This window comes from Ixodes scapularis, unplaced genomic scaffold (genome assembly GCF_016920785.2).
Source record: "Ixodes scapularis isolate PalLabHiFi unplaced genomic scaffold, ASM1692078v2 PGA_scaffold13__105_contigs__length_92229423, whole genome shotgun sequence".
NCBI classification, from domain to species: Eukaryota; Metazoa; Arthropoda; class Arachnida; order Ixodida; family Ixodidae; genus Ixodes; species Ixodes scapularis.
In genome coordinates, this window is record NW_024609839.1 from 45360632 (window position 1) to 45374937 (window position 14306).

The window sequence follows — 14306 nt, forward strand, 5'->3', positions numbered from 1 at the left end:
CAAAGATGCAGACTCACAATGCCGAGAAAACAACAATTAGAAGGAAATAAAAAAAGGGTAAAAGAAAAAAAAAACGCGAAATGTTTTCTTGTTGTTGTTGTAATGTTTGACTTTGCTATGCAAGAACCGGGGTATAGATCGACGCATTCATGAGCATAGGATGAACTCTCAAAACGCAGACAATTAGTCCTCCCAAAGTTGTAGGCCTTTTCGGAGGGGTTCCTAGAGCTTAGTATGAAAAAAGGCTACAAAAATCGACAACCGTGAAAAAGACAGTAGTAGTACTTTGTGTCCATCCGTAATTTTTTTTTTTTTTTTTTTTACAGTTTATCTATATTTGGGAGCAGCGTTTGGGGTACCCGACTTGAAGAAGGTGCGGCATGTCAGCTCTCGTCGTCATTCAGTAATTATTTTGCATGAAACTTGCTTAAAGTCACCTCCGAATATAGTGAGACGCGGCGCTTCATAAAACGACGCGCCCAAAGTGTGCATTTTAAAACCACCAGAATGTGTGATTTTTAGCGAAGTGATTATAGGTAGAGTTTCCTCGTTTTGCTCATTTGTGCAAAAATATATTGTCGCATGCACCAGTGACGTATACTCCTTCTACTGGGCTTGCATGGGACAACACCGTAATGTTATCTTGTACGCTTCTGTTGCTCGCAAATGAAGCATTATAGTATCACTGAAGTCGATGCAAATTACGCAATGCGGAAGTACCTTCGAAAGTAATTGAATTACATTTCGAAGTATTTGTACTCTACTCAAGATATTTTGCAGGGAAAGTAACTTGAGTAGTGCTCCAAATACTTTATGAACAGGTACATAGTAACTTCAATGATTTTGTCGAGTATCTTGTCCAACACCGAACGCGGGTCACAACCTCCCAACACCTGGCTGCCGAAGTTTCCGTGGACCGTCAAACTGGAGAGGGATCCGCAGCAAGAACGGGCGTCTGCCAGATCCAATAACGCTGGTGGGACAGCGCCAGCTTTGTGACCGATAACAGCGTGACACTCCTATGACGTCATCAAACAAAAAAAAAAAAGCTTTTTCTTTTTTTCGCGCTGTAAACGCATTAGTTGGATACGCGCTCCAGGCACCATACTTGATATAGTAGGGAGATTTTTGTAGATCGTTTTCGCCGTCCCGCAACGCTCTCCACAACCTGCTACGATACCCGGAACTCCAAAGTCAAGGTCATCGGCGCGCAGGCGCAGTAGCGGCTTCTCCGGTTCGGAGCGCTTAGTGGATGGAGAAACGCGGTCTACAAAAACTCCCTATTAGGGAGTTTTCGTAGACCGCGGAGCGCTTAGCGGAGGGAGAAACGAACTTGCGCTCCACATAAGGATGTTGTGAACCTACCGTCGTCCGAGTTCGACCAGGTTCGTTTTTTTAATGTGAAATCACTAACTGGGGGGGGTCCAATGGAGCGAACCGACGTCATCAGCTTCTGAAGCCGTGCCAACCGGAACGTTCCCCTCTCCCAATGGAGCGAAGCCTGTCGTCTGTAGGAGAAATCTGATGGATAGGCTCCCATTGGCTGGTGCGCGTCATCGTCACAAGGAACGAGGCTCCCATTGGCTCTCGCGCGGCGTAGTTCCAAGGAACGCCACCAGAGAAGCCCTCTTCATGGCGGCGCAGCGCACGCAGCGGCCCGGCCGCCGGTAAGGAGAGCGGCGGTCTGCCCGCAAAGCCGGCTCGGGCAAACTACGGAGAGGCTGCACGGCCGAGCTCAGCGGGGCGCGGCCACTTCACGAGAGCGCGCGATCGGCCGTCCGCGCCATTATGCCGCAGACGAACTAAGGGAGCAACAGAGCGACCATGCATGCTTTCGTATTCACAGCTCATAAGATATGCTTAGGTGTCCTCAGAATTTTCTTCGAACTCTTATCGAAAATGTCGAGAAAAGTTCGACTGAAGTTCGACTGTAAGGCGCATGCGCCGAAATTGAGAACGAGTTGTCGCTACCTGGAGAAGGATAGCAACGAACGAATTCAATAAAAGATTGTATGTTTCCTTTTAAATTGCGTAATTAATGGTAATCATTTCCTGAAATTTCATACAAGCTACCGTACACGCAAAAAAGGACGTTCGTGCAAAGCACTTGGGAGAACAAATCGCTGGAAACTATAGCTGGGCGAATGACGAGGCATGGATGACGTTAAGGCATATAAAAGTTTATGCGGTGGCAATGAGCATGATGTTTCACCCTATTCAACGTGAGTGCCACAGTGCAGACTGCTTTGTTGCGGTCATAACATAATGTATGCCTCGTAAGTGGCCCAGCTTCCTCCAAGGATTGCAGCCACTGCCTCTGTACAATTGCTTTTGGGGGAAAGCAGAGGCTTCGAATTTCTTAAAAAGAATAAATTATATATATATATATATATATATATATATATATATATATATATATATATATATATATATATAAATATTTCGTAAAAATTTTACATTTCTGTGTATAAGTCGGGCGACACTGTTTAGGAATCGAGCTTCGTCGCATTTTACCAGAAGTTCGAAGGTTCGCCGAACTTGTCGACCTCGAGGTTGGACAGAAGTTCGCCGCATCCCTACGTTCAACACTTTGCGCGCTATATCGAAGTGCTGCGAGTGCTTGCGGTATCGAGAGGCACAGCGCGTCAAAAGAGCGCCTCGCGCTGGTGGTGGCGTCGATCGTCCGGCCGTCTTTTCCAATTAAAGTTAATGAGGGCCGTCGTCGATTCGTTCCAATTTTCGAACAGGCAACGCCGGAACCTCGTTACAGCCTGCGCCAAAACCGGACGTCATTCAAGTTACGAGCAGCAGTTGGCGATGAACTCTAAGGACATTAGGCACTCTAAAAAAAATAGTATGCGAGTTCACTCTTTTGATGCATACAGAGGAAGCTAATCACAGCGAAAACTAGAAAGGTCTCACCAGATAAATGAACTCAAATAAAGATTTAAGAAAAGAAAACAAAAAGAACGCGTTGAGCGCAGGAACAAAGAGCGAGTGAAATGTAGCATTCTGGGCTTCTTCACACGCTGGCATCGTGTTTATTTTATTTTATTTCTTTGCTGTGATTTGCTGTCTAGTACTTTACAGAAACATGAACTAAGTCTATTTTATTTAGAGCGTGAAAGACCCGGGTCGCCCTTTTCGAAGGCGCAATGGGGCACGGCGTGCGTATCACTGGGGTGCGTTGTACCCTACCCGGCCCCTCCCGTTTACGCCGCTTCGCGGCAACACGCTGCAAATGAGTCATTAAAAAATAATATATATATATAATATATATATATATATATATATATATATATATATATATATATTAACCCACTTGGCCCACCCGTACACTGCGCTTCGCGGTGCCCCGCCGGTGGCCGAAACCCCGCTGATCTCCCGTTTTTCACCCCCGGGTGAGGAGTCCCGAATCACCAAGACAAGGCCTATGTATGACGTCATCGTTAGTGGATTTCCAACCAGCTCAAAGGGGAACACACGCCGAACCTCACAAGCTAAGCGTTTCGCAGACTACTATCCATTACATCTTAAAATGCTATATATTGCAGGCTTAGGAAGGAGAATCATCGGGGTGTGGCGAGTTGCGTGCATCTAATTACTGCTCTTAAGTCAATAAAAGTCCAGCATTATCCGAAAAAGAACTCCCAAGCACAAATCATGAAGCAAGATAGCAAGACGCGTGAACATTAATGAGAGCCACGTCCCGCGTTTCTTAATAAACCAGCAGGGATGCGCTGAGTCAAGTTCCCTCGTTATGTCACGCATGAGAGGGAAAATATAAACGTTTCTCGGAAAGCGCGGGCAAGCTGAAAATCATTAAGGGCCAAGATACGAGTCTCTCTTTCGCTCCGCCATAATGCATTAGATCATAAAGCTCATGCCGAGAAAGAATTCCGGCAATTTTTCTCGTGATTTCATTCGCAGTATAGTTAACAAAAATGTTTAAGCCGCGTCCGCACCCCTCTATATCTCTCGTGCAAAAAGGGTATTCTTTAGACAAGGTTTGAGGCGCGTTCCTCCTTTGCGTCACGATACTGTCCGGTTGGTGGTTTCGAAATTGTCCCCAGACGCATTGTAAGTATGTCTCGAGACATATCTGCAGCCGTTTCTGTTATTCTGTGTGCAGCCAACTCGCGTGTGCTTCGTACGCTGCACCAGCAGTGTGACTCCGCGGTTTTTAGGTGGGTATGTTCGTAAACAGCGATTTGGTCCGGGCACACCTGATGGCAAACGTCAGTGTTTCTTCTTCGCCTCCGAAATATAGTGATTCCCTGAAAGAAAAAAAAAAAAAAAAGAAACCACCCGGAATCAGTTTTAGTAGCATTTCCTTCCGCTTCCGCTACGAACAAAAGTGACGGGGAGAAGAGGAGAAGGCGGTGGAAAATCAAAAAACACTCGACGCACCCGTCAAAAAAAAAAGACTATATGCTCTGTCTTTTTTGTATATGTGCCTCTGCTCATATCTATCAAAGGAAAGAGAAAGAGAGAGAAGAAAAAAAAAAGCACCGGTGCTCGGTGTATGTTGGCGTTCAGGATCGCTGCTATTTTGATTGTTTTTTATCCCTAAGGCTAGGGAAAAACGATAAGATGGTGCGGCGGGCAGACGAGCCCTGACTTTCGCACCTCTCTGTAACCGCGCTGTACTTTCTTTCACCTTACAACGCAGCGCAGTGTACAGCACGAGCCAATCCCGGCCGATCCAGTGCTGGGAACGTATCAAATGGCAATGCGCCAACGCGCTTCGCATCTTCGAAATCCCGCCCCCCCCCCCCCCCTTCCTTTCTTTTCTCTCTCTCTCTTTCCCCGAAGGCGACGTGACACTAACCTAAAAACAAAACAAACAAAAAATGTTATGTTTGTGTTCAGAGTTTAGACTGCGTTGGGTCGAATCTGCCTTCGACGTTGGGCGACGCTGGTTTCCACTGTATACACGAAGTCAACCCTGCTACGCTGCAGCGAGGTGGTGGCGCGTCGAGCGCACTTCCGGTCTGGGGCTGTGGGCGGAAGTCACCGTGCGGGACGTGCATTGCTGCGTCGTTTTGAAAGGAACCCGACAAAAACCTGCCTTCTCGTCGAAACGCGGCGACTGGGGCTGTACCGAAAGAGTCGAGAAAGGTTTGAAGGTCAGTTTTCGTGTGCTCAGCTCGTCTGAGAACTTGGATATGTGACGTGAAAAGGGAAAATCAGACGCCGTCAGATCACGATTGCTTGGGCGGGAAGCACTTTGGGATGAATTCACGGAAACTTTTGCTCATCGGATTTATTTGTTTTGTTCCAAAAATGAACGCCGTAAAACCGTCAAGTTGTACGGAACACCTGGGGACTACGTTCAGTGCGTCTTCAAGCTGAAACAGCCGCCTGATCGCTCGAACTGTCGTTTGCTGTTTCAAACGTTTCTGCTTGTCGTCTGCTCTTTTAGACGACACTGGCCCGTAGAACAAAAGTTGGCCCGGTAATTGCGATACTTTTAAGTTAAAAGTTTTGTTGTGGTAAGCAGGCTCGGTGTAAAGGAAATGTTGATCATTGTTACCAGTGGCCATCACAAACTTGTTTTGCCTGATTCACTTGGTTCAATTCTGCTTGCGATTTTGAGTATTGACGTCGACCATCTCAGCTGCAGTTCACGCTTTTGGAGCCCGAGCGACGTCGCGACTGAAAATTGCGACCGGAATCTCATCGTGCGAACCACGCTTTAGAGACCATTCTGCGGCGTCCACGCGGAATGAATCGCCGCATGTCCCATTATTCGCGCAAAGTTTTGCGGTGTAACGAGCCTCGGTAATTTCGCTGAGGCCGCTGAAGTAGTCAGACATTGCAAAGAAGACGCATTTCAAAGCGAAAAACAGCACAGGGACTCACACCGACGCCGACAACATCGCATTTCAATGGTTTGTTTATGGGCGACGGCGAGCTTCTTGCCCACACCCCCATCGCGCATGCGCGGCGCCGGTGGCGTCCGCCAGGGGCGCTCCTGCTTGTTCGTAAACATGAGTGCTAGCCTTGGTTCTTTAAGCCGTAGTTACATGTCTTATACATGATAGGAAATAGCGGTGTTCGCCGGAAACGTGATGACCAAATTATTCGACGTCACCCCTCAGGCAAGTTGGAAGCACGTAAACACACCCGGCCACCGATCCCTCCCCCTGCGACGCCCCACGATGGCTCGTGTTAGCGTCCGATGCGCTCCACCGTGAGCTGAAATGGAATGTGTGCGGAAGCTTCGCGCAGCCGTCATTGTCGAGATGAACGGTGGTGAAAATGCCTTCCGTTATGTGATTTATGCTGTTGTACATATAGGCTTCCGGATCCGATTCGACACATACACACGAGCAAATAGGCAAAAAAGAAAGTAAAATAGTCACTTGGGACGACGTCCTGTGTGCGGCTTTTATCCGTGCGGTTCCCAGAGTTATGGGAGCCCTATCACCTCGGGCCATTCTTCTCTATCCGCCAGCAAGGTATACGCCGCAGGCTTTTATGCTGCGCCGAGACGTATATCTAACACACCCTTTCCAGTTTGTTTGTTTTGGTTTTGGTTCTTTGAATTGGTGGAAAGGAACGAGAGGATAGTAAAGATTCGCAGGAAAAATCATGTAGACAACACTGCTTACGAATTATTTTATGTTACGTCGTTTGTTATGCATGATGGTATCAGGCTCGATGTCAGGCATGATTGCTGCTACTGGACGTATACGGTAAAGCCACACGTTTGAAACCAGGATGTTTTCAAAGGCTATAATTCGTAGGCATGCGTGCGTGCGTGCGTACGCCTGTGTGTGCTACGGTTCGGACACGTCGCTACTGCCGCGAAAGTACGAAGAAACCAATTCGTGACGGTTTATATATAAATTACGGTTCAACTTGGGTCGAATATGCGCGGGGCTTCCAAATTTGTTTTTATCGGTAAGCATGGGGTGACCCAAGCATTGCGATCTGTTGATGTGATTGCGTGACTGCTGCAAGTGTAAAATGTACACCAAATTTATTTTTTGTAATGCCGTATACAATTGGCATTTTAGCATTTATTTCACCCCCAGATGTCTTCGTTGAACGCGCTTGTAAGATGAAACGTTGTTTGAGTGACGACATTTATTGTACTCGCTGACAGTTTAAAAAAAGGGAGGTGTATCCCAAGCACCTAATTATCGCTGCTCTGCTTCAAATAAGGAACAACATTAATCAAAAAGAACGCAAAAAAAAAAAAGTATCACGAAGCAAAAAGCTTGAACATGGAAGACACACCCTTGCGTTTTTTTAACCGTCAAAGACCCAGAGCTCCTTCCGAAGATTACGCATTACAAAGTCATCGAATTGTTTGGTGGGTACATCGACGAGATGAATTCGTTCGGAAACAGTGCCGCTCCTTATTCGCAAATTTACGCGTTATGCACACTAGACTCTAGTATCTTAACCATTTTTGACCGATGACGTCATAAAAGTGTCTCGCTCTCGCCGGCCGCGACCCTGGCGACGTAACAGCAGCGATGGTGGCCACGGCAGACGCCTGTTCTGCGGCAGGTCGCACTCCAGCAGGGCAGCCCGCGGAAGCTTTGGCAGCCAGGAGTTGGGACACCCCGACGATAGCGACACTCGCGTTTCGTCGTGATTTTCGCGGGAGGCTTCTACGACCAACCGCCAGGATCGCGACATCCGCAAGCGTGACACTCCGGCTTTCGTGACGTCATTCCTTGCCACTTCCGGTTCGATGCACGAGGGCGGAATGCGGAGCGCAAGTTCGTCTGCTTCTTTTGACGTCAGAAAGATGCCGAGCTCTGATTGGCTCTGATGGAGGGATGGTGGGTAGACCTCGAGACAGCTCGCTTTGAGGTCTACCCACTATCCTTCAATCAGAGCCAATCGGAGCTCGGCATCTTTCTGACGTCACGACAACCCCTGCAAAAAGAAGCAGACGAACTTACGACCCGCATAGGACGCTAAACACACCAGTCCGAGACGCGTTCCTGTAGCCGTATACTAGAGACACCTTCTCCGCTGAATGAACGCACCTGCCTGTTCCATGTCCCGTCGATTAAACTCCTTTATTAACGGAGCCGTTAAAACGCACTTTACCCGTCATTTTAACAAAGGCGCGTCCGGAAGCTTCCCTCGCACCGCCACATCCAGACTGCAATCGTTAGCGCCACTTGCATACGTTGTTACCTGCCACCGCTGCAAATAATGTTTCGGGCGCCCAACTTGGACTTGCAAATTCCGGGGGAAATTTCGCACTCTCTCGATACCTTTTTACACCCTTCCGCGCCAGGTACGCCGTTTTCCGCGTCGAAAACCGCTTCAAAACCCGTCATAATATCGAGCACCATCTTCCACAACCGCCATTATGTTTTTCCTTCTTTTGTTTTACTTTATTTTGTGTACTTCGCAAGGTCGAAGCTCCAGCCCGCGTAATCCTCGGCGCGTTATGCAAATTATCGAAAACGGTTGCCGTCTTCTTCCCGAACAGATCGTGCCGATTCGAAGTTTGGCGTGGAATTTTTGTTTCCTTCTCCTCCTCTTTTTCGGGACGTTCGCGTACCTTTCCCTTCCCCTTTGTAGTCGCGAGTCCCTAATTGACCAAACCGGGAGCGGCGAGCAGCCGCTTTGACGGGAGTGGCGAGCGAAGGCGATGATTCTGCGGGCTGGCAGCGCCGTTCGCGGACAATGCCGAGAATTTTTTTTAAATAACGATCATCAAACTCGAAATCGGGATTTGGGTAACCGCTGCTAGTGTAACGGTTTCCCGGGAACGTTTTCGGGAATGGGTTTCCACGTGTCACTGTCGCCGCCGTGGTTGTTGATGGCATCGTGTGCGAGTTTGGCGGCGTTTTCCGGCAGTCGAAAACATTCCTGGCTTGGAAAATATTTCGGTCGAATGAGGAGGTGATCGAGGCTGGCAACGGTTATTTGTGGACCTCGAAGAAAGTCACTTCCCGGAGAGTATCGAGAAGCTGGAGAAACCTTAAACCAGGTGTGTTGAGCTTTGGGGGTATTATGTTGAAACATAAAATATACCTTGAACCTGATTCATTTTGTTCTAATTGTCATTCCGGAAAATTTTCAATCTATCCATGTGTGCACTGGTTCTTTCTTTTTCGCTAGTTGCCAACCTTCCCATTTTGTGACAATACTCTGATGCATTAATAACGTCTTCACACCGACAAAACATTGACAATATGTTGGCAGGACAATGTTGAGACATTCACAAGATGTTGACGCGACATATGGCCAAAATTTCAACAAACCGTTGACGGAACATGGTCAAAGTGTTGGCGAGATATTAATAGAACATTAATAAGATGTTGACAAGACTTTGACAAGACATCGACAAGATGTTGGCAAAACATTTACACAACATCTACGACATTTTATTCGTAATTACGTAAAGATTAACACTCCAGGTTATTTTCAAGTTCGTCTAAATGAATGATCAAGGCATCGCCACAGCATGAAGATCCCAAATCCATCTGTGCGAAATTATTGTTTTAAATTCAGTTTTCTTACTATAGCCATCAGCGAGTGAATTATGCTACCTCACACCACTGTGTCATCAACCTCACTTAGTTCATTTCTTTAGAGCATAAAAAAATATTGTCGTTTATGCCACTAAGTAAATGCCCCACGCATCAGTACATTTCGTCGTTAAGTACTAGTCTAAAACTATTCTTTCGGTTGGTGCAGCGTTTTGTAATCCTTGTGAAACTTGATTATTCGTTAAACTTTTTTTGTATCAGTAACGTGTATGTTTCACCTCTAGGCATTTTTATTCTACCCTGTTATAGCCCATAAAGAGTCTAACTGCCTCAACAAATGACTCAAATCAATGAATGATTGAGATGTTGAGATGACACTGACAAAGCATCGACATGACGTTGACACGACATGGAGTTTTCACTCATGGACTTGCTTCTTCAGGGTTCAAAAGAAGCCAAGTCTCGTGGCAGAACGTTGTCTGCTATTCTGACGCTTCCGATGGGCTTCTTTTCGAGTTCTTTCGAGATTTTTCTGGAAAACAGTGAAAATTATTTGCATACTTTCGGCAATCGCAAGTTTTTAAGTCGTTTCTAATTATACTTGTGCTTGTTTTACCCGCAGTGCGATTCCGGGGCGGCCATCAACGCCTTCTTTCACGCCATCTACCGGAAGCAGAAGATGACTATGCTCCTCGGCACCTCCTCCTCGGAGGTCACCGAACGCCTCGCCAAGGTGGTTAGCCACTGGGGAATACTGCAGGTGAGGTGGCCAGACGGACACGCGCGTGACGAGCTATCCTAATTTAACAGATCACTTTCAGAGTAGTCATCAATAAAGGCAAGGAAACATCTACTTCAGCGAGGTGATTAATTGGGCTAGCTAGTTCATATAGTTTATAGAACATAAAAGTGCCGAAAACTACAAGGACCGCGGGAAATTTCGACAACGCGAGACGCTTATATCATTTACTTCAAATTGAAGTAATCAAGTTACTGCAAACTGCAGTCGTCTGAGGTTATTCTGATCACTTCTGCTAACAATAATAGTATCAATAATAGTTATAGTGCTGTGTCGTGCTAGTCTGAAAACAGCACCATGAACTTTTGATTGGTACGTAATGAGCAATATCGACTAAAATCATCTAGCACAAATAAAATCAAACAACAATACTGATATTGACCATTCGAAGGATAAAGAATACTGCAAATACTGTGAACACAACCAATAGGCAAGAATAAAAATGCTACAGTGAACATCAAATGCTACAAACGCAAAAAACGAAAGCGAAATGAAACAAAATATTTCATGCTAAATCATTTCAATTTTATTAAAAGATATGGGCATTGTTATAAAACGCATGAAAACATGCCTAACTTTTTACACATTTATTAGTGCGAGTTTATTACATTTGCTAGTTTACTACCTTTAAATACTAACCCAAGAGCCAAGATAAAGAAAAAAATCTATCTCGCAGTAAACGAATCCGAAAAAAAAAACATTTCAAACATTTAACTATAATCAGTTAAAGGTTAAGAAAAGCAATCGAGGAAAAGGAGGGCTGGGCACGAGGAAACAAACGGAATGCTGGAGAGGAGAGAAGGAAACCTTCTCCTCTCTCCAGAGTTCCGTCTGCTTCTTCCTCCTCAACCTTCCTTTCACTCGAAAACTTTGCTTAAACCTGTAACTGACTATATAGTACTTTCCTCTCCGCGTGAAAAGAAAAAAACTGTTTAACCAAGGGACTACTAATAATGCACGACTGATCACAATTCTCTCAAGCCTAAACCTAAACCCACATTTAACATGATACGTAAACGGGTAGACCCCCCCCCCTCCCCCTCCCTCTTTTCCTCGCAAGGAAAAAAAAATCTTTTTGACAATGTTCACCACTTGATTAGAATAAGTAAAAGAGAAAGAGTCTTAGAGAGTCGGAAGTGGGAGAGTGCAGGCAAGCTGGTGTTGTTTTGTCCGTTCTTTTTCTTTTTTTTGTCTTACGTATTTTTGTGTGACCGTGCAAGCTTTATACGGTTATAAAACGCAGCTTCCAACTCCAAACGCTGCCTACTGGGTAGGCTTCACGACCTTAGAGGCGTGCCTTGTTCGGAAGCCAAACTCTAAAAGCGCTACCCTAGTCCGGCTTCGCTGCGCGACACGGGCGCATTGTGGTGGAACGAACCTCTAGAGGCCCCTCTCGCGTCACTAATTGCCGTCTTTATTAGACTCTCTTCCATGTCTATTGCAAGTGCTCTCTCTAATAAAAGTAATTACTTGCTTTCGGAAGTACTTTTCGCGAGCATTTCATTCTTTGTCCCGTGGAGTAATCATGGTAGTAATATGATGTGATGCGGTGTTTTCACTAGCCATATTTAGTTTCCAGAGCTTTGCCGATCAGCATACGAATGAGGGTGGAAAGCAAAACATTTAGCACATCTCGGCCCTTTATTTTTTTTTATTTTTAGGTCACACGAGCGAAGAAATCTTTTGTAAACTAAGCTTTGTTCTAAAAAAAACTTACGAAAGAAGTACACTTAAAAACACAGACCACGGACACCACATTTTTTTCTTTAAGACATACTATCCGTGTTTGTTTTTTCTATGTGTAATTCTTTCGTCAGTTTTTAGCTTACCTCGATACAGTAAGCTTCGTCACTACTGGTATGTAATATACCGAGGTACATGTGTAATGCACACAGACACTCCGCGGCCAGGCACTTGAACAACGCATGTTCTTCGGCGTGGCCAGTGGCATGGTAGGCCAGCCCCTTAAGTGGGAAACAAAGTAAGGCGTCATTCGGACTGTCCCAATATTTACGTGCAGCGCCGCATTCACACCGGGGGTTCAACCGCATTCGCAAAGCGGTTATGTGAACGCGGCTACTTAAAGATTCAATACCAATTTACGCGCATTTTACGATGAAACCGAGCGAACCCGCTTCGCAACTGAGATTCAAACGTCCTTTCTTTGTGTGTGTGTGTGTGTTTTTTTCTTTTATTTGTCTTTTGTTTTACTGTGTTGAATTTGTGTTTTAAAGGATTTGTATTGTTTCCCTTAGTTTCCCGCACAACAGGGAATTGTTCTCTCACTATAGTTAATGAGCGCATTGAGAAAAAGAAAAAAAGAAATCACCATCCTTGTACGAAAATGGTTCTCGGGTCGATTTTTAAGTTACTACATCTGGTTCAGCTCTTCAAAAAAGAACCTACAACAAATCACTGGGCGTCACTCGTGAAGACATCACTCTCCAGAATACCATATTCGTTGTCCTTCGTTCGTTTTTTTTTTTTTTTTTTTTTTTTTTTTTTTTTCTTTATACATCTGTAAACTATTTTAAAAGTCTGCTTTCGCGAAGACCCTATTTTCGCGAATTTCGCGACTCGAAAATTATTACGAAAACTACATCACGTGAATATGTTGCTTTATGCTAACGAATACATATTATACCATAAACAATCTAGAATGCTCCCAAAATCCGTACTTCGCGAACTTTTCGGAATATCCAGTCCTCGAAACTAAAGTCGTACGTTGTTCTGTTTTTATTAAGTTATCTGTCAGATTGTCTGTTTATTGCGGCTTCTTATTCCGTTGTCTCGGTTCTCTGCTCGCCCTTTCCCGCGACCGGGTTACCGCCACTCACACTTCTGTGTATTCAAACGCGAGTAGCGTTTCCTGCCTTTCGTTCCTTCGTTTCTTCGCTAATCTGCCAGGAAGAACCCCCCCGAGTGCTGTTTATCAAGTCACGCCTCGGAGGTCCCTAGCCAACTACAAAACCATTATCGCGTTTTACACCGTCGCAACGCCATTCCACTCGCTTCCTAAACTCCGTCCCGAAGTAAGAGAACCCGAGATAAAACTTCTCTTTCCGCTCCCAAACGACGACCCCTCCCGTCTGCTAACTGAAACGAGAGGAGACAACGGCTGCTCGATACCACCTAGAGGGCAAGGCCTGCTCATGACGTCATCGTTAGTAGATCCCCGCAGACGCGTCCGTTTGGTCGCACTCTTTGTGAGACGCAACGATACGCGTTGACGCTTACGCAAAATCGGCAGCGTTGCGTGACTCCACTTGTGTCGATGTGTGGGGGGGAAAAAGTGGAGGCCTTGCTTCCTGGGTGATACTTGTCTGCTCCGAGAACTCGCTAGCGGAAGACTCGCAAACTTCCGCGAATGCGCGCGAGGGTCACAGAACCCCTTTACAACCTCCGCGGGTGCCAGAAGCACGGTCAACCTAGAAAATGGATAAAGAGGGATGCAGGGGGGGAAAGAGCCTGCAGCACCGTACCCTGCTCAATGGCAGTGACGTGCTTCGAGGGTTCGGTCGGAGCGTTCTCTGTCGTCTGCTTTCTTTCTTGCGCGCACGGCTCCTAGGGAGCTGGAGAACCCGTCAATGGCACGGCTACGCGTGCATGCGCTTCACGAAGGCCACAAAGGGTGCCTCTGGAGGAAAGAGAGGAGGAGAAAAAGGCGAAGAATGAAGCAAGAAAGAGGGACGCCATTTTCTTGATGCACTTGCGATTGAACCGTCCCTCTTTTGCGATGAGGAACGCGAGATTTATCTGGCTTCTTTCCTGCCTCCCTTTCTTTTCTTTTTTTTCTTTTCGTCTACGTTTCTCTCTAGGTTTGATGATGGCTGTCTTCTGGCTTCTATTTGTATAGATCTGTGTATTGGTCATGCGAACGAAACATGGGTAGGTAGTAGGCATATAAGAAATAGGGAAGAAATGGGGAATAAGGAGGAATGTTCGGTATCGATTGAGCGTAGGTAACTGGAACTTCCCTTTTTTCTAGTCCTTAGCTTTTTTATATAGTTTTTTTGCCTGTTATTTGTACGTGA

General features: G+C 46.0%; 3 protein-coding genes across 4 annotated transcripts in view; 1 reads left to right on the forward strand and 2 right to left on the reverse strand.

Annotated features, from left to right (window-relative positions):
• The window catches only part of LOC8042882 (acetylcholinesterase), a 121511-nt gene extending 113184 nt beyond the window's left edge, over positions 1-8327 (reverse strand). Inside the window, exon 1 of the mRNA XM_042289619.1 lies at positions 8247-8327. Coding sequence (XP_042145553.1) covers positions 8247-8327 — 81 coding nt within the window. The remainder of the gene's footprint in view (positions 1-8246) is intronic.
• Positions 1-14306, reverse strand: part of LOC8042867 (acetylcholinesterase) — a 309154-nt gene that overhangs the window by 135572 nt on the left and 159276 nt on the right. The gene's annotated exons all lie outside the window — the stretch shown is intronic.
• LOC8042865 (gamma-aminobutyric acid type B receptor subunit 2) overlaps positions 9333-14306 on the forward strand; it is a 115271-nt gene continuing 110297 nt past the window's right edge. Inside the window, exons 1-2 of the mRNA XM_042289620.1 lie at positions 9333-9374; positions 10096-10233. Coding sequence (XP_042145554.1) covers positions 9333-9374; positions 10096-10233 — 180 coding nt within the window. The remainder of the gene's footprint in view (positions 9375-10095; positions 10234-14306) is intronic.